The sequence below is a fragment of the Falco punctatus genome, assembly GCF_963210335.1.
Source record: "Falco punctatus genome assembly, chromosome: 5".
NCBI lineage: Eukaryota > Metazoa > Chordata > Aves > Falconiformes > Falconidae > Falco > Falco punctatus.
Genome location: NC_137584.1, coordinates 79,264,038 through 79,289,630, shown reverse-complemented (window position 1 = coordinate 79,289,630; position 25,593 = coordinate 79,264,038). Strand labels below are relative to the sequence as shown.

The following is a 25,593-nucleotide window of genomic DNA, read 5'->3' as shown; positions in this document are numbered from 1 at the left end:
AATTATTCTTAACCAGAAAATGCCCTGTCCCACTTTTACAGCAGAAGACTCAGGAGGACAGAGAAACGCCATCAATTTGATGGCCATCAGTTCTGTAATCATCCCACAGCCATCTCCCCAGAGATGTATTTAGTATCAGATGCATTTTTCAACCAAATAAATATTCCAGACTTCAGTGTTAATACACCATTAAAATGACACCATCATGCTACATGGAACACTATAAATTAGACCTTGAATTTAACAGGCCAGACAGAAATAGCTATTACTCTTTCCCCTGCCCCACTTTACTCATCTCCGCCTACCCTCCCAAAGAAAAATATTTGTAAAGGAAGCAGAAAAATTGCTTCCTTGTAACAATGCCTGTCAGCTTTGAGGTAGACACTCTTTCTCTGCTGATGCAGGTCCCTAAATATCAAGAAACGACTGCCAAGATGGTCAGCCACAGGACATTGTCAGTTCAGTGTGGTGTTGAAGGGGTCAGCTAGGTTTGCTTTATCGTCCCTCCAGCCCTCTTCTTCCCCTCCCTCTTCCCTCACCTCATCTTTCCCTACCCCTTCCCCTTGGCACTATATAAACCAGAGGGCAGGGCATCCAGCTGCTTCCACAGCAGAACAATGTTTGGGCAGAGTCCATGTTGACACAAGTGCATTATATCCTGAAGGGTCAACTGCAGCTTTTTTTTTTTTTTTGTTACTTTACCAACTGCATTGAACTAACCTTCCACTTCTGCACAGATGCCATTGGTCCAAAATTTATGAGCTCATCTAATTGTCATCTCCTGCTGGTTTAAGAGTATTATTATTTTCCTATTATAACAGTTAGAAACCCTCCCCTTCCTTAACATTTAACAAAAGTTACACCTACAAGGTGCACGTAGGACAGGTTAGCCAACCAAGACTCCCTTCTCCCCTCATGGGCTTTTCTGAGCAAGGATTATTTCAGCTACAGGTCAAACACAAACCCACAATATACTACTCCATGGTCCAAATGCTGGCTACCTTGCTATCTACCCCCTTGGGCAGCGCAGAGCTGTCCAAGGGCTTGCTATGCTGTACATAACCCCTCTCCACAGCACACCTATGCTACTTGGTCCTGTGGTCCTTAGGACTTTACATGGGAAGGCCAACAGCGTAGAGCCAGTTTGAGAAGTGCCTTGGTAGATGCACCATCCTACAACTCTGAAGGGGCAAAACAGCTTCAGTCACCTAGAGGCAACAGCCCTCCCAAAACACTTTGACTGCTGCTTCCGGGAAGCAGAAATGTTCCTCACCTTTTCAGAAAATGTCCCACTCCACAAAAAGTACTTAAGGTGGAGTTCAGCTAGTGGAGTTGCTTGCAGAGAGGTTTATCAGACACAATCCCACCTATTACACAAGGAAGTAACATTACTTGGGAAGCTCCTCCCAAATCTGAGACTGACATTCTCAGGACGAGGTCAGTGATTTTCCTAGTTATTTTAGGCACATTTTCTCCACATTGTACATTTTTTTTTCCAGTGGCAATATACTCCACAGTCTATTCAAAATAGACTATCTGATGGTGCTCGAATTTTCCTTCTCTAATGAGATTTCTACTGAAATCAGCACAAGGAACTTCAGAAATACACCCCATCCACTCCACTTCTAAATATTGATTGCACATCAGTAGTTCAGTGTCCAGACATTTCAGATACAACACAATCAAACCAATTAAAGGAAAGATTTTAATTTCTTAAAAGAAATTTTCACCATTCATTTCTCCAGGCAAAGTCTTTGTGTGTTTGCTCTTCCAAAACACAATGCTGTGGTATCTCAGTTTCTGAAGTGGCAGTGTAGGCACTGTACTCTAATGTTTCATCGAGTGCTCGTTCAAAACAGCTGTATGTTCTATATAAAACATGTTTACATAGTAAATGTACTTCCTGTAGACACAAAGAAATGTTAATGAATAACCATTCCTGCATTTCAAATTTTGCAGGGCTGTGGGAAGGATCAGTGCATGACAAAATAGTTAATGTTCACCCACTTTCTGGCACATGAAATCTGTTACTACAACTAATCCCTTACAGAGAAAAGAAAACATGGAAAACAAACTGGTGCTGGCTGGTTCTACTGTGCTTCCCTCCCCCCCCCCCCCCCTTTTTTTTTTTTTGGTAGCGAAACTGTGAGATGCATATACATGGGAGAGGAACAGAGGAGGTATTCAGTGGAGAATGCCAGAAGGCATGGACTCCTTTTGGTAGGCGAGGCTGTTGGCTTTAATTGTATATATTGTCTTGGATTCTCACCTTCAGAAAAAATGCCAGTTTGATCTCACACAGTATTCACTACCCATATTTACATCCTATTGCCTGGGGCCCAGGGAAGGCAAACAACAGGCATTTTCCTTTCAGTCAATTTATGTCTGGAAGTCTATATGGCTTAAAAGACTTAAATAACCGATCTGCATTTATCCTCAAAGATTTTTACAATGCAAAAGCAGGTGATCTAACCTACAACATTGCCCCTGAAAGAGCCTCAAAAAGAAAACTGATTTATACTCTAGCTGAAGTTCCTTCTGAACCACAAAAATATTAAAGAATTAAGCATTTGTTATAGAGTTGTGAAGTCCCACACATGATCCCACTTCCCTGCAAAGTAAGCCACTAAATTAATTAGAATTTGTTATACAGCAACTTTACCTGAAATACATTGCTCTTTTTTCCAGTCCCTTAAAAACATGCAAGCCTGCAAAAGATGCACAAATAGGAACCAACCTACTTCAAGGGAAACCCAAACAGCATGGGGCAGATCCTTAGTGGAGTAAAGGATCTGCACTGAAGTAGATGGGCCAGGAATAGTTTACGCCAGCCAGGAATCTGCTCTGCATCTGCAGACCAATTTATGAAAAAAAGGTGATACACCATACATAGACCAGATGCACCAATGTAGTATAAGGCAAAAACAAGCTCTGCTGGGGATGTTCCAACATTTCTACACAAGATTTCACAGCGTACAAAAATTACTTCATGTGAATGAAAAATCTTTTTTAACTACAACCTCTCTGCATGGTTTGAAAGCGCTACTGTGGACAAGGTTTTCAAAGGCCACCCAACAAGCGATGCTCAACTATATCTTCTTCACAGGGTGGCATATGAATAGCACGTTTCAGTTTTAACAGACCAAAAAATCATTACTGCAGCAATAAGGCAGAGACCTCAGAGCAATTTTCTCAATAAACACGCTCCTTGACAGTAATTATTTTTGTTCAAAAGATACATTTTGCTTTTGAGATAAGATTTTTGGTGATATCACAGCAATTAACAGAGGACAATGTGTATTTCTTCTTAGGAATGTCAATACCTTCTTATGATTAGTAATAAACAATAGTTTGTTAAAAAAATCCACCCTATTTATTAAATTCAGAGAACTCATTCACTTAAACTACCTGAGGAGAGGGGGAGTTGATGATGAACTTCTGGAAAATTTGAAAAGTCCTCAGCAAGTAGTGTGCTGAATGTGATGAACCTCTATCTATTCACATGTTGTTTGCAAAACATTTTTTCAGAGGTGTTACATTTATCAAAAAGTCATCTGAAGTAAATGAGAAAAAAGTTTCACCAGAATCAACGGCCTCAATTAAAGTCACACATAACAAAGCTTATGAAATCAGAAGAAAACTTGGGTTTATAGACATTAGAGGGAAATGTCAGGATGCAATGCTATTTTTTGAAATGTCAGGATGCAACGCTATTTTGACTTGCCGAACACTGCCACCATGTGCTCACTTCAAAGACTATCAGGCTACTTGAAAATCGGCTAAATAAGTATTAAAAGATAAAGTAAATCAAATTTGTTGCTCTCTCTCTTTAGGTAAAAGAAGTTTCTGTATGACACAGTAGTGATGACAACCCCAAAAAGGTTTTAAGTACTTCTAGTCACTTTTGTTACCTTTGTATGAGAACATACGGTTCTGTTTCTAACCCCTCCTGCCATCATTGTGGAGAGCACTATCTAGAGAAGGACAGAGAGAAAATAATGGACAAGCTTTTGTTTCCACGTACAGATGCCTACCACAATAGATGTTTCATTGTGTTTGTGTAGTGCCCACCTCGGTAAACTTCTAGTTCATCTTGCTGGTCCCTAGAAGGTACCAAACCCCACAAATGTTCACACAACTACAACGTAATTATTTCAGAGACCAGCTTTTCCTCAAACGTTTATGCGTATGAACAAAAACCTATATATAATGATGGAGACAGCAAATTCAGAGGACTTCCTACAGCATTCATTTTCACTAGTTCTAATGTAAGCAGCAAAGGATGTCTACTCTTACTTGAAAACTGTATCTATTCCAATTTGAATTAAGAGCATTCCATTTCTTATTATACAATACAATCTCTCATCTGAAAACTCTCCTTGAGTTGGAAGGCAGGCAGAACTGCATCTCACTACTGAAAAGCTAAAATGATTAGAGCTGCTCCTCTTCTGGTTTAGATGGGATATTCAAGCAGATGCAAATGAATTCCAATGGCTCAGCCAAAAACATGGATACCTGGTTTGTTTCTGTGTTTTCAAAACTTCTGTCATTAATTCTTTGAGTTGGGATGCCTAACATTAGTAAGATCAGGAAGAACTAGAAATAAATTCTCGGCTATTTTTAATATATACAAACTCACATATAAATTGATTAATTGAACTTGGAAGAACTGACTGAAGAATCATTACTCCCTCATCAGTATTATCCAGGTAAACAAAATATTTCAACCACTTTCCTTCAGAGGATGCTGCAGATTCCACGTCTGTATCTGTATAGATTCATTTAGTGAATACTAGCTCCCGAAAATGCAGACCTCAGGGAGCAAGGCCAACAATCAAAACAAACACAAGTAATACTTGAATGAAACACCACACTTGCAAGAAAGCATTCTTCGGTACAATTCTAGGTATTTGAAATTTCAAGAATGAAAGAATTTTGAAAAAAGACTGAACAATACTTGAATGCCTAATGGATGACTATGCAGTTCTGGACAGCTCAGCTCCAGAATTTATTCCCTTTAGGACAACAAAAATCAGAACACCTGCCTTTAAAAAGTTGTGGCAATGTGCTATTTTGTCAGCATTACTTATGCATGTACCCACTGGGTGGCTTTGGTTATTCCACGTTTCCTTTGCTCTCAGGAATACTGAGTGTTCAGAGTCAAGATTCCTTCTAGTATCTTAAAACTCAAAGCGACTCCAAAGAGACAGAAAAGAGAAATAACCGGATAAGTCATTTCAAGTAACTGACAAAGGACGAACCCTGTGATCTTTACCACACCTCTTGCCACTTGTTCTTCGGTGTGCATTGTAGAACATACACTTACTCTGCAGCTCTATTCTTCAAGTCTTTTATCAGTGGGAGGAAACCATAAGCCCTGCAAGCAGCTCTACTGGCAAATGACAGCATTAAGTCAGAGTAAACTGGATTGTCCCAGTCTGTTCCAGATTTGTTTAATAATGGATGGAAGCTGTGTTCCCATCAGAGACTTTCTGAGGTAGAAAACAAACTGGAAAAGCCTCTTTGACAAAATTGCCAGAAGCTCATCATGTTTCTTACTGCAGACTTAAAGCAGCAAATCACATCTATGGCACTAATTAGCAAAGGAGAAATTGTCAATGTGTTCCATCTTAGGTAAAAGCATATGAAGAGAATAGCATGCAAGAACATTTTAGCAAAGTTTAAATACAGGAACAAAAGGAGAAATTATGTCGCTGAAAATATACACCTATGGTCTATAAGGTGCTTTTCAGTACAGGAACATACTTTCAAAAGGAGAAAGTGTGTCAGCTGTATATGAACTTTTAAACCATGACCCTGAGTTTTAATTTCTTGATCTCTTTCCTACAATAAATATGTAAAGCTTAAATAATTTTTTTGCCTCATAATACTTACCAGCATCAAAGCAAGTGTAATCATAAATGTCACTACCAAGCTACACTTAGCAGAACGTAACATGTCTAAGCAAAGTCAGTAGGTACAAAATAAGACTTCAAAAATATAGTTAGGGTTTGTCAACTCAGGTGTTAAAAGCAGCTGAAATTTCAGACTGTCGCTTATATACTGCATTTGTTTCATTATTGTCTATTCCTTGTTTTAATCTTTTTTTATCTAGTTCACACTTCTTCATGTCATTTAGCTCCACGGTAACAAAAAAAACTTGGAAAGTGACACAGCTACATTTCAAACACACACAATACTTTGCAAGAGTTGCATAAGGGAAGCAATACGATGTTAGTTTGTATCCACCTCCCACACCAAATAAACCAAACTACTAATTCTCTCACTGTGATTTCCAGACAAGAAACACTGCAAAGAAACTTATTAAAAAGTAACTTGAATCTCTAACCCTTTGTAGAGCCAAACATTCTCCAGATACTACCCTCTGGTTTTACTCTCCATAGCAGAAAGCAGATGGCTAGAAATTGGTGGTCTTCTATGAATTTGTTCTTCAACTGAAGCACTCCTTTGAAATTCTACACTTTCGGGATGAGAAAAGGCAAAAATTTATTTTGAAAAAATAAACTATTCAAATGAATGTTGTGTGCAACAAGAGGATAACTTGCTGAACCATAGTGTTTGAGAGCATGTGCACGTGAGTGTTCATATTTAATGTGCATGAAATTAACTCACCAACTAACTCTGTATGCATTGGGAATGAGCAGCTGAAATTAAACAAGAAACACAAGTAACAAGAAATTTGTGCAAAAATTATTCTTCCCTGCCTCCTTTAAATTCTGGTATACAAACAACTAGTTACTTGTTTTCAGCTCTACCTCAGTACAAGATCCAACTCTGTTTTGAACTAGTAACAACCACCACAGCTGCCAACAAGCACTACTTTCTGCTAAATGTTCATTGTTTCTTAACCTGGTGATCACAGCATCTCATATAATTTCCAGTATATTACAAAGTAAAAAAATACTTTTTGGATTTAAAGTTTTCCAGAACTTTTATTCGCACTCTTCTTAGGTATTTTCAGTATAATAAAAATAATTTTAAAAAAATTCAAGATAGAAACCCCATAATATACTTAAAGTATAACTTGAATCATCCTGATACAGCTCACAGTAAATCCTTTCCACTGGATTTGTCAAACAGTCCATTCTTCGGAAGCTCAATCATTCAACTCCAGTCTCAACAACCGCATTCTAGGGAAAAGACTAATTTTTTGCATCCAAAATTTGACAACTATGGATGAAGTTTGTCTTTGAATTAGACTTGTGTAATCTGAGGACCCCAGAACTCTTAAGATATAACAATGTCCATATAATCTTAATCTCATTTGATTTATGTAGCTAGCTGCATTAACATTAGCTTTCTGTCACTGATTTTTCTTATTTTTATCAAAGCCTTGTTTGTAAGCTCCACGGTTTCATCCCACTTGTTTTTCTCGGGGCTTGTGTATGTCACTAATTTCTCAGTATACTGCAAGACTGACTTCAAAAACCTACAGGAAATAAAACCAAAGATTAAGTCATTAAAGGATTTAAAATGAAAAAGAAGGAAAGAAAGAAAGAAAGAAAGAAAGAAAGAAAGAAAGCTATCTCAATGCCTGATTTAAAGCTGCTAATGTCTCCAAATTTCCAAATCTCCCTCAAGATGACCAATACAATAGGGTTTCTTCTACTCCTGGGAGAGAACCACTCCCTGATTCTCACATTAAGCAGCAATGATTTTCAGAACTGCTGTTAAACACTGCCATTAAAAGAATGTGGCGATAACATATGTGATAGATTTTTCCTCAAATGGCTTCCTTTCCTTTCTCAGTCAAGTATTTCCCAATGACTATGACATCCAACCAGCTGTTAATTGACACACAAGGAGTAAAATTACAAATATATTAAATACAGCTTTTGTGTATTAATATTTTATTCAGGATGTGATTGTTCTCTATTTATACTAAGGAAGTCTAATAGAAATTAAAAATGTGAACAACCAGTCCATATATTTTCAATTACATTATTTTAGTTCTTCTGTGAACATTGTCTGAGATATAATGATGACTATAATGGTAGAACGGATGACGATGTACCAAAAGTCATGCTGCTCCTTTTTATTTTTTCTCTACAGGATTTATATTACAGATCAAAAAGGAATGTGTACAACTTCCTATTTTCAGAAAGTAAATCTTAAATACTCACTTTAGATACTGCTGATAATCAGAAGGATTCTTCTTACAAACCGAATGAATGTTGACTAGTTCTAGAGCAGTCAACACCAAGATGAGCCGCAACACCAGAGACAAAAATTTAATGCTAGAAATAAGCAAAAGTATTTTAAAATTAAAAAAAAAACTAAAACCAAATTAAATAAAAATCATCAATATAAAAAAATTCTTCAGACTTCTGCATCCAACCTAAATAGCTGGATATTGCATAGTGTGTGTGGGTACATAACTATGAAATGTCCTTCAGCAAAGAGCAGAGCAAATATCAAAATCATAAACAAAGACTATGAATTATGAAACTACAAAAAGAGAAACACATATAGTTAAGATTCCACAGGAAACCTCACCAGCACTCATTACTCCATGTAAAGTGGAGTTCAACTGAATTTCAAGTATGTATCGCCAGCTGTCAGTTTAAGCTCCGTTTTTAACATAATATAGTTAACATTTTTAGGACCATAACTTGGCCAAGAATACAATATTTACAGTTTTCCCAGTTTTTGAAGTAGATCCATAAATCCCTGGGAAACACTTCTGAATAGGAACAAAATGAATGGAATACTAAAGACTCTTTTCTGTCTATAAAGATGCTGATCCAGGAATAATGATAAGAAGCAGCAGAACTAAAGTAGGTAGAGTCTTGAAATCTGCTTAATGTATTGCATTCAGATAAAACTCGAACAGCTTTTGTATACTTAAATAGGAAAAGCTAGTAACCAAAAAATACAATCTAACATTTAAATGATACTTTTATTTGAAAGCTTATAATTTACAGTGAAATAACCTAGCAACGCTAATGATGCCCATTAAGTTATTTTCCAATTTGAGATTTCCTTGTTATTTCAGTATTAGTACATAATATAAATCTGGGTTGACACTTAAATGGTTAACAAGAACACATGAAAACTGTTGCCTTTAAACTTCTAAGACAAACCCCTGAAAGCCAGCAACAGCAGCATGCACCCAGTCTCTCATAAACCTAACCACAAATAAAGAAACACGACGAGCCAACCTGTTCAACATTCGTAGATAGTTATGCCTCTGGCGAGAACGTAGAGTCTTGTTCATCCACTGTTTGTATCTCAACTCGGTGCTGGCAATAACTTGTTCAGACACTTGATGGCACTGCGTGCTTATTTTACGGAGTACCACCAGTATTTCCAGGACGGGTCGTGGAGAATAAAGTGTGCAAATACGTGTATCACAAAGTTCGATCACCAGCCTCCAAAACAGGAAGAAATTGTTAATTTCCATCTTTTGTTAGCTCGATTTAACATGAGATACGTTTCATATTTGGTGCGGTTTAATCATAATGTTTTAACTCAGAAAACCTGGAAACATTATTGTTACCTCATGACTGAGAAAAAGTGAGGATCTATGCATTAGGGCTGTGACTGTGTTCTCCATCACTTAACTGAACATAAATGCAAAACTGCTGGTTATGAACACGTTTCCCATTTCAGATCAAAGAAATACAACCACAATAAACAAAACTGCCTGGCTGAAACGATATGCTGAACACATCAAATCACAGTAGGTTTGTGGTTGAAGCCTACCACCATAAATTCAATTCACAATGAATTAACATCCACCATAATAAAACTCACGCAAAACAAATGGTATTAATTAGTACTCACATTAGTGTGTGGTCTTTATTCTGGGCAGAACAAGAAGCAGACGGTATCTTGTAAAATGCAGGTGGTGAGGCCATTGTTTTAATCAACACCACACCAGATTATGCTTTGTTAAAGCACCCAAATATCTTTCTTCTGTCATATTCTAATCTGCTAAATATGTCACGCACTACTTGAAACACTACTCTCATATAAACGTTTCTTAATCTCCTTCATGCTTAAATTACCTCTGAGACAGCAAAACATTAATGACTAAAAGCAATAAAGGCAGAAAACTCTAAAAACGGTTTAACACTTCAGTAATTAGACTTCTTTTTCATAAATGAGAAAAATGCAGATTGGTGGGTAGGAAACAGAAGGCACACGAGCTACATAAGTAAAGCAACAGGTAAAATCCTCTTTGCACATCCTGCCCATGCCTAATGGGTTTGGTTATAAGAGTTTTGTTCCAACATATTCATGGGACTCTTGAGACTGCTGTAAGAGTGCCAATTAAAAGTCAAATTGTTTTGATCATTATTCTAAGTCAGATATAATTGGAACTAACATACCTAAAAGTCTGACAAGTATAACAAGGTATCTTCTATTTTGGAACCTTGACACTAAAGCATATAAGAAAAGAATTACGTAGTGACATATTTTAAATGCCATACACAGCTGTGACACCAAGCACATTAAAACAAACTTATGATGCAGTTTTAGCAATCAAAAGAGATTAAAACCAACTTAGTACATAAATATTTAAAACATTCTGCTTTCAGAGTCTGAAAGAAAAATGGTCATTTTTTTCATGGTAATTTCCAAATGAAATCTCTACTGTAATAATCTCCCAAATCTAGAATGTCTCATTTTCATTTTGAAGACGATGTTCAGCTGCGTTCCTAAGATTTTTCCATTAAACCATCAGCATTGTTAAAGAAGTGCATCCAACATTTCAAGCACTGTTCTAAAACCAGTAAAATGAGTAACTTGGGTTTGAGAATTCTTGTGTTGGGGTCCACATAAAAGCTGACAGCAGAAACTAGGAAGACACAACTCACCTCTCTGTTAGGACACTATTGATTTGATCATCTGAATTACAGCAATCTCGGGGCATATATTGCTGCAACTGAGATAAAATCTCAGATATCATAAAAATTAAAGTACTAGCTTCAGTATTTCCTTCCAACCTTCAAAACAAAACAAAAAAAAGAATATTTGAGATGATAAAACTATGTAGTACTTACTATTTCTCAAATGGCATAGATCAAGATGCAGATTTTCTGGACAGCAGCATATTTCAACATCCACTCTCACTCTCTGGTATTATGGTTCTTTTTCCTCTACCTTACCACATCATTTTCTTCCTCTAACTAAAATTAACCTTTTCTCAGTCTCAGAAGTCTCCTGAATCCCTCTTAATCCTCTATTCATTCATCAAAATCCTGCAGCATATTGAGTCTGTGCTAGATGTATTGAATTTTCACCTCTCAGCTGTAAACATGTACAATTTCCTCCAGTGAAATTTTTCAACAACTTCCTCCTTTTCAAATAACAAGAGAACATGACATTCTTTTTCTAAGTAATATCTCATGTAAAGTCTTCCACTGATTTGGTTACCAAGCCCTTTTCAGAACAAGCAATTATCTTCTGTTTTACATCCGGTGAGCCTTTTTTTTTTTTTTTTTTTGTGATGGACTGAAGCTCTAATTTAACTTCCTACAGCCCCTTCAGCTCTCTTCAGAAATAGAATATGAAGTCACTAACAATGTTTTTGTTGTGTTTCGTATGTTTCAGATGTCTTCTCATTCCCTTCAAGTTAGCACACTGTTCACAGCCTTTATAGTATCTATACTGGTGTGTATAGCACAGATTAAGCTAAAAAGAACAAAGGGGTCTTCTCACAACCCCAATGGTGTCTATCATCTTCCTAGTAAAGTATTTGAAAAGACATTTCACCATCTCAAATCCTATTCTTCATAAATATTTTGAGAACTATCTTTTTTTTAGCAGCATACACATACCCTTTAATTGTCTGAACTTGTTCCTCAGGCACTGCTGGCAATTCAGGCCATAAATGAATGCTCTTCATACATTCCAGCACCTCAAAAATGTATCATGAAAGATGTTATGTATAGTGCAGCCTTTGACAGACAGGACAACAAAGTCTACTTTTCTTAGTGGCTATTTTAGAAAAAACTGCAACAGGTAGTGAGTTACTTATTCAGTAGTCATAACTGTGTAAACCAACATCAGTTGTTAAGGTTTATATTAGGGCAAAAAGTTCTGATGTACATTTTCATGCTAAACCGTCATCTGAATACACTAATTTACTATTCCTTCTTCCATTTTTTTAGTATAAAAGATTAACTAACATGACATTTCTAACATAGGGTTTGAATGCTGTCAAAAATGAAAAGTACTAAGTATGTCCATTGCAATTCCCATCAATAGAGGAACATCTTCAAGCAATTCAATAATACATAAACTGATCAGCAGAGAACTACCACACTTGAAAGCAGATTTTGCTACAATGACAGAATCTTAATCAGCTGGCTTTCATACAATAAAAAGTTATAGCCTAATCCAAGATTCCTAAAGACATGACCAAATAGTGTTCCTGACATAAGAAAGCGCAAGGAGATCAAGAAAACTACAGAACAGCAAACATTCAAGTAAGAATAAAGCTATGCAGTGATCCAGAGTACAAACACAGCCCCAACTGCATCAACAGGAGCGTGCTTAAATTACATGTCATTTTAGCAAGTGTAAATTCTGAAAGATAAAACTAAAAAACTCATTAAAAATATGTAAGATTTAATTTTTTTAGGACAATCAAAGCATGAAGACAACAATTAGACCAATTTTAAGGATTCACAATTTTAAGGACCAAAATGCTTTCACAGCTGGAAGTACCTACCTGCTTCTTGAGTCGGGAAATTGGATGAAATTGAGAACAGTAGCAGCTTGCACAGTTCATCAGTGGTTTTATGACCATGTGTTCCTGATTTACGAAATCATAGACAATACACAACAGTTTCTTTAAACTGTCCTAATCATATGCAGACCTAGACTTATACTTAATTTTATGCAACCCACCTACAGTACTGAAGTCAATAAAGATTTCCAAACGTCCAAGGGCTGAAAGCAGTAATCAGCACAGTGAGTGTTAAAAGCTTAATTTCTTTGACACATTTTAACTATGAAACCTGACAGCAGCTGACAGAAAAGCAACCAAGTATTCTCTTAATGCAGCAGCATGCAATATATCCTGAGAAAGCAAAAAGAGCTGGAGCTACAACTAATAAATGGAGGATTTATCTCACAGACTGCTGTATGATATTGAAAGAAGTAATCCCAAATATTAACAGAAAATTCAGGGGAGCAAACTGAATAACTGCTGATGTTGAGAACCATGTACTGCTAGACAAAAAGTGTTCACAAATTCACAGTATGGAGGGTGTATACAAATCACACCTCCATTAGTGAGCACCATTACTTAAAGTGTCTCAGAGAAAGAAAATCTCAAATATTACACACCTCAGTGGCTGAGCTACAGCTGTTCTACAGACCTTGCAGATAATTCAGCAGATATTGCTAGGTATTGATATAATTTGACAAACAAAATTAAGTGGAATCATTGTAATTTATGAATCAACCATAAGAGTAAGAAGTGGTTAAGCAAACAAACTACAGTACAGTAAGAACAAGTAACTTTTTTGGAAAACTTTCTGTACTTATTTCACTACAAACTAGAATAAACATATTTTCACAATTTTTTACTTGGAAGAATACTTCATTTTCACAAAGAGCTGCTGTCAAATAAAATTCAGTCATAAGACTCTCTAAAGTCAGATTTGGCATCCCACGCAACTGAAAAAGTATTCTAAGAACGTAATAGTGATCCCTACCTTAAAAGCAAACATGTCTTTATCTGAGAATCTGCAGAGAAGAGTAATTGCAAATGCAACTATCTGATTAGCTACTTCTCTGGGAAATGCTTCCAGATTGATCTCTCCATGGCTTAAATGATCTCTTATACGTGGACCCTCCTGGTGGTTCAAGAAATCCCAAAGAAATTCCTGCGAAAACATACACCAAGCGTATAGAATTCTATTCTGTGTATATATGCATAGAATACCACTAAAAGATAAGTATCATACTTATAAGAAAGGGGCATTTAGATGATCAGAAAAAAACATGCAAACTCTGCTTGTAGCAAAAAAATAATAAAAAAAGGCAACTTGTCCGTCTTGGTAGCGTTTGCGGAAATTCAAAACTAACATACGTACTATTTCATAAGAAGAAACAACAGTTTCCTTCAGCTTTGTGTCACAAGATCTCCACAGCCCGACTGTCTTTGGCAACAGGACAATAAACTGAGGTCTTTCCTACAGTCTCAAAAGGCCTCTAAATTCAACAACCTTTGTTTTTATGTTCATTATCTGAGTGGCACGATGTGCTCTGATAGGTTTGCATCTAAGCTTTTGTGCCATCTACCAAGGTAGTGCAAGATGTGTTCCAAGAGCAATAAAAAAATACATTTAAATTTTCTCTGTATGAGGCATCACTTTCCTCCTGCTCCATTCAGATGATCTTCAGAAGCCTACAGACAAGTAGCAGAAATATAGCTGAGACTTCTATATTTCAGAAAGAAAGACAGTCTTATATCCTAACTCAATATAGCTTGCCAGGTACTACTTTGTATCCTTCACAATGAAAAAGAGTAAAAAGCTTCAGGTTCTAAGATGCTAGAGATAAGCCGTGTGAAATAAATGCCTATTAGGCATGATCATAAACATATTTTTAAATTTTAAAAGAAATAAAACAACCACAAGAAAAAAAAAACAAACTACCAAACCATAAAACTTTCAAAACACTTGCCATGGCAGGTTCCTCAAGAACAGCAGGAAGCTGGTTGACTTTATCATTTTCCAGATACTTTGCCAGCATCTAGAAAAAAAGTAATTTGTATAGAAATTTATTATTGAAAGCCAAAAAATCAAAGAAAAAACACCAACTAAAGTAATTACTTTCCCTAATTTGAAGCCAATACTTTTGGCCCTCCAGAATCAATGTACCTAATTATTACTGACAGACAATTAGATATAATTCAAAGAAGCTGTAAAATTGAGGATTTCTGCTTGCAATGTTTATTTGCATTTTTAATAACTGAATCTAGGAAAAATGACAGAATGCTTCTATGAGATGAAGAATTTCAAGATAAAAACATTTAGAAGAAATAAAAGTCTGCTCATTAGAATTTGTATTAATTTTGGTATTTTCTAGGGGATTCCAAATTTAAAATGTTTACTGTCCATCATCTTCTATTTAGAAAAAAATTAGGAACAATGGCTTATCCAACACAAGCATGTGCTTTCTGGTCTTTAGTAATGGAAAGCATGCATGTGCTTAAATTCTGACATTGATATATATTAAAAAAAAATATAAAATCACAAGTACCTCATCAAAAGTGGTGTAGAGAGCAGAAGGCTAGAACAAAAGACAATTAATATTATTTGATTTTCAAATGAAAACATTAACTAGACATGTATACCAAACTTGTATTTATTCATTTGCATGAGATACCAGAGGTGCATGAACTAAAAAAAAAAAAAAAACCCAAAACCCTTACAAATGAAAAAAGATACTTTTGGATTTTGTCCCAGGTTTTTTAAAATAAATATAACATGACCTACTTTTGAGCCTGAACTACTGTTTATGAATACTAACCTTCAAGTACTTATTAAGACCTCTTTTACTGGCAGACATCTTTACAAAAAAATTAAAGGCATTCATGAAACTCTACTGGAAATACGTAAGTAATGTTCCACAATGGATTGAAGATTTCTGGGGGAAAATCTGTAAACGTTTAGACACTACACTTCCAGAATGATTATTTTGAAAATATTGTTAGCACTAGATCATAACTGACTTTAGACAGTAATTTTACCTCAGCTGTTAGCAATCGATCTGGACATTTATTAGTTGTAGTGAAGAGCAATCGAAGTCCAGCTTCCAGCTGAGGAAGTAAGAGAATCACACAGTCAGCATACCTGAAAAAATAACAAGAGATACTCAAAGGGCTTTTCCCCCCTTATAAATATAATCCAAATGAAAATTAGAGCAGTTTCAGAGTTACATTCTCAGGCCAAAACCCCAGAACAAAATTCCTTTGTAATGTACTCTGTAAACAAACAATACATGACTACCTGCGCCCAGCAGAAGCTGACCACCAAATTCAAACCAGTTCAGAGACAAGAATAATGTACAAAAAGTTAGGCCATGGGAGAGGAAAACAAAACAATGTACTTAATTTCTTTTTAGCTCAAAATGTTAGTATCTGAAGATTTGTTTCCGCTTGCTTTGTAAAAATCTTCCTTTTGGCTACATCTGCAGTAGTTCTTTTTAGATTTCAAAATACAGTTTATAATCCTAGTTGGCACAAAATAAAGTAGCAAGTGCACAAACTTTCTGAGAGACCATTATAATAACGTGTAACTATACATTGTTAAGCAACAGATTTAGCAAAAAGCTTTGGAATCTACAAATGCTGCTATTATTCTATAAATATAATTATAGTTATATTCTACTAAAAAAATAATTTAAAATGAAGAAATTGACTGTTACCTGTTTTGCTTGAAAGCTGTTAAAGCTGCCATCCAAAATGGTAACATTGTTTTTAATACAAAACTGGACAGTTTCACTAGCTCTTCAGCTATGGAAAGTGCCTCATGATTAAGATCTGCAAGTTAGCAAAACAACATTGAAAAACTACATACAATCTATGATTTATTAAATTTTTATATTTCACTGAAAATCTAGGATTATATCAGCATCTGTAATGGGAGGCTTAAATGTTATCGAATTTATTTTAACTATGGAAGTACAATGACAGTCATGTTTAAGATCAGAAATTGAGTTTGCAAGATTGCATTTTTTGTGATAATATAAAATTACAGAGTAAAAACAGTTAAAAAGGTCAAAGCTGCTTTTTACTGAGACTAAAAGACTACCCAGCAACTAGACCCAGCTTCTGTTGAGTTGTTCTGCACCTATTTTGAATACTTAAAGTGTAATATATATTAATAATTCTAATCCAGTAAAAACAGTACAGTAGTATGAACATTTGAACATGAGCACATTTTTCCTACTTCATCAATTTTCTGTGCTGACATTTAGCATAACTAACATTTAATACTTCAATGAAACATCTACTGAAACTCACACTTAGGAATTCACATTATAAATATCCACGAGAAAGTTCAAAATGGCAAGTGCAACTTGACTGCAGTAGCTGTTTTTGAAAGCAAATCAACAGTTATAGGATTTATACTACGTTATCAGCTTGATCTGTATCCCCAAAACCCTGCCTCAGTTCTGTGAACAGAGGCAGTTCCACTGGCAAATTGATTATGTAGCACAAACTGACCACGACCACCACTGATACCAAGACTCCCCATATGCTGTTGTTGCTTTTAAAACAGTAGGAATAAACCAAATAAGGTCTGTAGCCAGGGAGATGAGATGATTTTAATTTGACACTTCAGATCCTTCCCAGAGAAAAGCATCAGTGTACTGAAGATGCATCACCATCCCTTACTCTGTTTCAACACTACCTTCCCTGTAAGATGCAGGGCACTCCTGCTGGGATCCTTGCAGAGGGAACCCACTAATTCACTGAATCTGGAAAGAATTAGATTTTGTAAAGGCAAACTAGATGACAGTTAAATGAAATAAACTCTCATCATGAAAAAACTGGAACAAACAGCTTTGGAGTCCTTTAGAAGCAGTAATATCAAATGCTTCACTGTGTTACAGTTGTTTTAGAATGCAGTATTTTTTTATGCAATAGTCAGTGGAACTGCTTACATACTAAAAAGTTGTCCTACAAGCATGAGTGATTCATCTGACACTGTATAAAGGTATCTTAGTTAAGATTCACTCTTAGAACTGTGGAAAAAACATTATTTTCAGCAGTAGTTTTGGACCAAGAAACAGTAACAAATATAGGATACTAAAAACTTGCTAATGGCTTAATACTTGCCTGGAAATACCTCAAACTCCTCCAAACTAGTGAAAATCACATAAGGTCGATGTACTAAAACGCATTTAGTTTGCAGAAGATATGCCTGTAACAACTGTCCCAATCCTGCAGTTAAAAAAAGCAGCATAGCACAATATCTAGGGAGAATACCATAATATATTAGAAAAGCTTATACAACCAAATCTTTTGTAAAGAATCAACATTTGGGGACAAAGCGGTTTTTTACTCTTTCAAAGAAAATCCAAAACCTATGCTCCCTAGCTCTTTTGAGTAGGGGCACTTGCATTCACAAGCAAGAAAAAACAATGCAGAATTAGGAAAAGAGCATCACTCTATTCTACACTGCCTGCTGCTTTTGCTTCTCCTCCTCCCCCATTCCTCTACCCATTGTTCCAAGTTATACATGACTGCCCTGACAGACAAGGAACCAGGTTTCAAAAAAAACCCTTAAGCTTTCTTGCTTTTCTGGCTAGTAAAAAAACCACGGGTCATAACACTGACCAGCTTTATACTGGCTGAAGTATTCTAAGGAAATCCATTCCAAAAGAAGCAGCAATGGCAGGCGAAAACTGCGAGGATACTGCCAGAGGCCTTTGGGTATTTTTTTTAATAATATTTTTCAGTAAGAGCAGTAGGTTTTACTAACAACTATTCAAGCACTCTCAAGTCTGACCGGTAAGGAAATGAGATTCTTTTTGGTAACTTACTTTGCAGGAATTTCTTGTGGGGATGCAAATCCATGCCACAAAACATTACGAAGATTCAGACCATATGGAGATCCAATGAATATCCTCAGTACATTCATCTAATTAATAAACATGAAGAAATGTATTATTTAATACATTGTATCTTTCCTTGGCAGACAAATTCAGAACTTATTGAGAAACTACAATGTCTATGGTCAAGATGACTGGCCACAGCTTGTCACAGTAACAGCAACTCATTATTTGCAATTCCTAGTGTTCTCTGAAAGAAAAACTTGCAGCTTTCTTGTACGTGTTATAGAACATAATACAGGAAGAACAAAACTAGGTTTAGACATTCCAAACTGTTATGACAGGCAAACAAATGAGATCAAGTTTAGCTCTTACTGCCTGTAGCATAAATCCATCATAATTTAATACAAATTAACATAAAATACAGAATTTGCATTCAAAGCTGTATTCCCAGATCACTATCAAACAACAAGGGAAAGCCTGGTTTTATTTTTTAACTGTAAGAATTGAACTATGTTAACATTCCATCAAAATTCAATAAATAATCCTTATAATACTACTGGACTGGCTATCAATATCAGCTTCTACAGTTCAGATCCAATATTTTGTACTAACAAAGAATTTAGATAAAACTGTATGAGAAAGATCACTGTTTACACAAGAGTGTAAGTATCATCAGAATTTTGTTATTATTATTTGCTTGCACATGGGATGAACAAATTAATTTCTCTATTTTGAAAAATTCTAGTGTGGTAAATGTTATAAAGTATCACATGACACTTCTGGTAAAGGGGAACAGCTTATCAGAAGCAGCCAGTACAGGATACTTATTTAAAAGTACCACAACTCAGACAACTCTACAGCTTGCTCATGCCCTTGACAGGTATGTGAAATTCTATGTATGTAAGTTTTCCTGTAGAAAAGCAAAGAAAAATATAAGAACTATTTTTGCCACATTTTTTGGCCCAGACTGTAACATGTATAAAATGAAAGTTTTTCCATTATACTACAGAATTTGCAAACTCTTCTTCAGTGCAAGCAAAGGCTATGCTTGGAAACCTACCATTTGGCAAGAAGAAAACCAGCTCAGCATGTATTACTTATATCAAAACTATGCACTTACTACAGCTTGTCCAAACACAACCGCAAGCTGCTTAGAAGCAAGCAAATCTCTTAGAAGGAAAGGACAATCTTTATCAATCAGTAAATACACCTATTAAAAAAAGAAGAAAAAGAGATAACATAAGTAATTCCATATACTTCTTTGTATTTCAAACATACAACTCAACTATTTCATCCAGTGACCATTTTCATTATTGTAAAAACACTAACCAAACAAAACCCACCAAATCCTTAAAAAGGCTTTGAATTCTGTAACTTAATGGCAAATTAAAATTTACAGAACGTATCAGGAAAGAATGGATATCCTACTTAATGTCCCCATAGTTAGGATTTTCACAGTGTTTGTACTTGTATTGCTCTTCTCCTCAAAAAAACAAACAAACAAAAAAAAAACCCTAACCCACACCAAGAACATGTAATTAAGGGAATAAACTCTACCCAGGACACCACACTTCATTCTTACTCTAGACATCCCTAGGGTCTGTCGTTGTTAAAGCAAGGAGACTTGTGGTTTGTCTTCTGATTCTAGCTGTTCCTTAAACTAGACTTCATGCTAGTTGGGCAATCTCAGCATCTTTAGTCTCAACTGCTATGAAGCCTTCCATTCTTTCTATTCTCCCTGATGTTTTTTTTCCAATTTTTAGCAATTTTCCATTACTTCAAAATCTACCATGCCTCATACTTGGGCAAATTGGTTTGTCTAGGTGTGAATTAACCCACATCTCCTTCTCCAGAGTTCCTCATAGAGATTTAACAACCTGCTATTTTATCTTATCTGTGGGCAATATACCCCATCAGCCAAGCCTCTTAAAACAGCTGTTAATTCCCTTCTCCCTAACCTGCATGGCCATAAGCAGTGGTGGCATCTGTTCATGTGGTTGCAGTGAAGCAGACCAAAGAACTGATCAAACTGAAAAACAAAAATGGGGGCAGGGGAAAAAGGTGGGAAGGTACCTGGACCTTCATCAATCAATGGATTCATCAATCTAGCTTGCTAGCAGGCCTTTAAATATTTGCAACTCACATAACATATAGAATACCAGCAAACATGGCAGATGGCTGTCAAGCCTGATTGAACAAACTTCAGCAGTGCTATCACCAAATGTTAAACTATAGATGAACTCATGTTCCATCAAAAAGGGTTCACAATATAAGTTTTTTAACATCAGTCAGAATTCCTAAGTCTAAGTCATATTGCATATGCACTCCTTGCCTCATGCTGGTCATGGAACTCCTGCAGCATTACTCTTTAAACTTAACAAGAGTGCGTACCTTTACTAACTACTACAGGGTAAAGGAAAGATGGAACGTGTTAGCAAAACAAATGTTCAGGACTACAAGATGGATCCCAGACCCATCCAGCTGATCTGTTTGGTCAAGAATTTAAGTGGCCAGCTGACTTCTAGATGTTTTTGCAGCACAAGAATCATGTTGAAGCATTTAAACAGATGTACACTCTGCGAACAGAGCTCTGAGGAAAAAAGTTATCTAGCAGCCTGTTCCATCTGCATACTCCTGCCTCTCTTCACAGAAGTTACTACATCATCAGATCTACTGCAGAAGGTATGCTGCTCCCTCTTTCAGTTAAATAAATCGGAGTAACAAAGACTTATTATACGTATACTGATGAAGCCAACTTTCCTCTTTAATAATGATTCATTAGTAACAGCACTCACACAAGCAACTCTACCAGCACAGGTGAAGGAGCCCAAGAAGATTTTTCCATTAGCACAAGTGGGTCCAGAAAAGAACATCTGTCCAACTCAAAATACAGCTGGGCTGTTAGGGTACTACTACAGCGTAGTAATAGAGACATTACTACAGGGTAATCTCACTTTTTCAACGTGTAATTAAATCCAAGAGCTCATTCCCATCTTCTAAAACCAAATTGCAATAGACTCCTCATGTTGGCACTTACATCACCCAAGGCTCGCTCCAAGCATGACGTTAGTTTCATTAAGCCAAGAGCAACTTCTGTAGCTTGTGTATATTGTAGAACATCAAATATTTCAAGAAATAACTGTATGGTGGGGAAGAGGAAGAATGTTGTGTTAAATATTCAGAAGGAACAATCAAATTGTCAAAAGCACAGAGAAACCTAAACATTTCTCTGTGATAGTTGTTATGCAAATGCAGAAAGAAAACCATGCCATGAAAATAAAAATGTAGATGCCTGTAAAGGAAAATGCCTTAGAGCATCTCCTATATTTTTAGTTGCAATGTATATTGTGCCTTACATCTATAAAAATTATCAACAATAACTTTACACTGTAAAACTTGATATTAAGCACAGATTATCAGAAAAACAAAATCCTACCATCTTACGTGAAAACAGGCCCACAGCACCTTATGTTCTCCTTGTGATAACTTATATAAAGTCTCATTACAAAGTCAGGAAAACTAAAAGCAACTGTATTACAGAGAAGGACAATTAATTACAAATTCTAAGCATTGTGGTTCATTGACATATCTGTGTGTTCTTACATTAAACTTCCACAAAGGGTTCATATGCCAAAATACAAGTTGTCAACAGACACTTCCGTACCTCTGTGCAGTTTGTCCAGCGCAGCCATAACGCATACTGAATTACAAATTGTTCCTTGGTCAGAGATTTGAAGTGCAAATTAACAGATTCACATACAGGTCCTAATGATCGTATGCTTTTGATATAATCCACATTTTGATCTTAAATTGAAAAACAGAAGGTGATTAGAGTACCAAACTTCATGAAGGTCCAATATTTTAAAACTCACAAGGAGTAAAACCTGCTACAGCTTCTGTACATATTTAGCACAGAGGATTTTACCCAGACTATTTTAGCACAACTAATACACAACAATTTATTGTTCAAAAGACCACACAGGTAAGATACAGAAAAGCAAAAGTGCTTTTTGTAAAGTAAGATTGACTACCTTCTCCAGATAAAAAAAAAAACCAAAAAACCAAATCTAATGCAAGAAAATATGAAAGAGGATTATCGTGTTCTGGTTTTGCTGAAATGGGAAGAACCTGCTAGAATACATAAATTCCACATAATCAAACTGGAAGCTAGTGCAGGCTCAGAGATATCCATCAAGTTGCATTGCTTACACCTTTTAAAGAATGCAGATGGATGTGGTACCTTACAGAGTGGTATCATTGCTCCTCTTTGGTGGGATACTTTTACATGAAAATAAATTCTTCTGAAACATACTGCTAGAGGCAGAAACATGTATCATTTTTACCATCTCTGGAAATTAATAACAGAGCTTGCAATTTGACAAATTAACATTCAATGAGTTCATCAGGGCATAAATACTTTATTTTGGTTGAAAAGCAACTATAAACTGTTCTACCTATAGAAGGCAAACCAAGGTATAAGCTAACGTTGGGGAAACAAAGCCAGAAGCAACAGTAGGAACACTGATGGCCCCAGACTATCTTAAATTCACTGCAAAAGGGATATAAAGAACACAGAAGAAAGCAGTTATGAGGTACGAAAGAAGCAGAACTGAACCCATTACATACAGGCACATGAACCTGGGAACCAAGATGAATGAGGAAGCAATGGAGCAGCTGCTTATGTAGCACAGGTAACATGAGTCTTGGGAGCCAGCAAAAACCAAATACCAAACATTGTATTTGAAATTATTTATTTGAATTTATTGATGCATTTGAAATTTAAATTAAAAATTTAAAGCCCTTTGTAGATATGAACTGTATGTACCCTAATCTGCAGCAAAGCCAATGCTGCACTGTAATAAAATATTATACTAAGCTAGGACTTCTATGAACTGTACTGAGATTCTGCATCAGTCTAAAATGCATCACTAGTACAGCAGGTAAACACCAACCTGATTCAAGGTAACACACGTGCTCTGTAACAGCTTGCCAACATACTTCACCATTTTCAGATAAAATATTATTAATATCATAGGTGTCCTTCTTCTCAAATCCGAGTTTGCAAATCACATAATGCACAGGTGGAGAAAGACAAGTAGTGACCGAGTCTGACAATGCCATCTAGAACACACACACACACAAAAGGCCTTGCATTAAGAAAGTAGATGAGAACAAAGAAAATTATTACTAAAGTATACCCATAAGCACAGATATACAGATAGCAATACTGCATCCATAAAGAAGTTGTTAAGGTTTGCAATGCAACTTTCATATAGGCACATGATGAAAGGAACTCTGAGCAGAACCACCTTGCAGAAAACTGAGGGGAAGAATTGCCCGATCTGCATCATGTCAGGATAATGTATTTCTGAATGGGTTTATCTAAAAAACTGATACCATGATAGATTGAAGCAAAAGATCCCTGTTTACATATAACCGCTCCATCTAATCTCTGAGTTTGCATGGAAAATGATGCTACTTGAAGCAAAACCAAGAGCTTCAGTCCTTATGACGAGCAAAATCAAAGGGGGGGGGGGGGGGGGGCAGGGAGCAGGAGCAGGGGGGAGGAATGTGTGAATTCTGTATTGAATTGGTAGCAGTGGTAGAACAATTGAAGCATAAACGTTGTTTGTACATTAGCCTAAACAAAGAAATGGACTGATTCAGAAGCACACATCTAAAAGAATTTACAAAGATAGAACTGCTCATGCTTAACTATGAGGGAAAATGCTTCTGATTTTAATAAAGTGTCACACTCTCCCATTAATAAAACAGAACAGACAAAAAAATGTTTGAAAATAAAGTACCATACAAAATATTAAAAAAATCCATTAAATTAAAAACATTTTTTTCCTCTTTAATTAGGTGGTGGCATTGACCTTCACAGTATGTACTTTCTGAATTCATAGCTTCAAGGAGAGACTACATATTTACATGGGTAACAGCACAGAGCAAGTACGATCGCTCTTGCAAGGAACCAGTAATAGCTGCCATCAGGAGTACCTTATCTGCTATTAAAACAAAAAATAAAAATCCAAAGCGTTCATGAAACATGTACTCCAGTCCTTCACCTAATTATTCTGAGGCTCCTCGCGTTCCGCTGTCAAGAGACTGGAGGCCAGAGCAAAACTTAACTCCCACGGCCACCCTTTAGCGCCTGAAAGGGGCCAGACACGGGCAGGCAGCTGCCATCTCAGGGGGAGAACGTGGCCAAGCCCCGACTTTGCACCGGTGACCGGGCCGCGCCTCACAGCCACGGCCGGGCCCCCCGCCACGGCCGCCGCCGGCCCGCCGCCCCCCGGCCACAGCACCAGCGTTTCCCCAGGGCCAGCAGGGCCCGCGCAGGGCCGAGGGCGGCGGCGGCAGCAGTCCCCGGCCCGCAGCCCCCCGGCCCGAAGCCCCCGGCCCCCCTTCGCGCTCGCCCCGCCCCGCCACGGCGCCCCGCTGCCGCTACCTCCGGTACCGCCGGGCCAGCCCGCCCTACGTCATGACGCTGGCTAGCGCGCGGCGTCACGCCTGGCTCGCGCGGGAAGGGCCCCGCCCTGGCAGGGGGCTGAGCGCGAAGGCGGCCTCTCGCCGCGGCCCGTCGGCGGGGGCGGGGGGTGCGAGGTTCGGCCCCGCTGGGCTGGGCCATGGAGAAGCGCTCCGAGATGCCGAATTTCGCCCCGGCCCCGAAGGGAGGAAAGTGGCGCCGGGGCCTGTTGGATAAAGACAGATTGAACGGCCGCCTGGGCGGGGGCGGGACGGCCCCGGGGGTGAGGAGGAGGCGGCGGCGGCGGCCTCCCCCCTGCTGTGGCGTTCCCCTGGGCGGGCGCGTCGGCCCGAGGCTGCAGCGCTTCAGGCGGCCAGGGAAGGAGGGGGGGTGGCCCGTGTGCGTAGGAAGGCTGGTGCCGTGTGTGGGAGAGCGTGGGGGGCAGTGTGCGAGTCAAAGGTGAGTGTGGTCTGGTGGAGGCTTGTCTGGGAAATGCTGTTCCCGTGGGCTGTACGCCCGGTTTGGGATAGCTCGTCCCTTTTCTGCCACGCTGCAGCTGGTGTGCCGCATTA

General features: G+C 37.5%; 1 protein-coding gene across 4 annotated transcripts; it reads right to left on the bottom strand.

Moving 5' to 3' along the window:
* Positions 1-1,687: 1,687 nt before the first annotated feature.
* Positions 1,688-25,183, bottom strand: ERMARD (ER membrane associated RNA degradation; the record flags this gene model as incomplete). 4 transcript variants are annotated; one of them, XM_080389226.1, is made up of 18 exons in its annotated part: positions 1,688-7,450; positions 8,145-8,258; positions 9,183-9,392; positions 10,845-10,973; positions 11,808-11,887; positions 12,704-12,787; positions 13,695-13,865; positions 14,668-14,736; positions 15,247-15,276; positions 15,737-15,839; positions 16,414-16,528; positions 17,831-17,967; positions 18,538-18,635; positions 19,670-19,759; positions 21,587-21,688; positions 22,214-22,353; positions 23,502-23,670; positions 25,004-25,183. In XM_080389226.1, the coding sequence occupies 18 exons, from the start codon at positions 25,181-25,183 to the stop codon at positions 7,291-7,293; spliced, it is 2,181 nt and encodes a 726-aa protein (XP_080245352.1). In that variant the 3' UTR covers positions 1,688-7,290. The 4 variants fall into 4 exon arrangements, with proteins under 4 accessions (XP_080245352.1, XP_080245353.1, XP_080245354.1 ...); XM_080389227.1 differs by lacking the exon at positions 25,004-25,183 and adding an exon at positions 24,444-24,930; XM_080389228.1 differs by lacking the exon at positions 25,004-25,183 and adding an exon at positions 24,621-24,930.
* Positions 25,184-25,593: the final 410 nt, after the last annotated feature.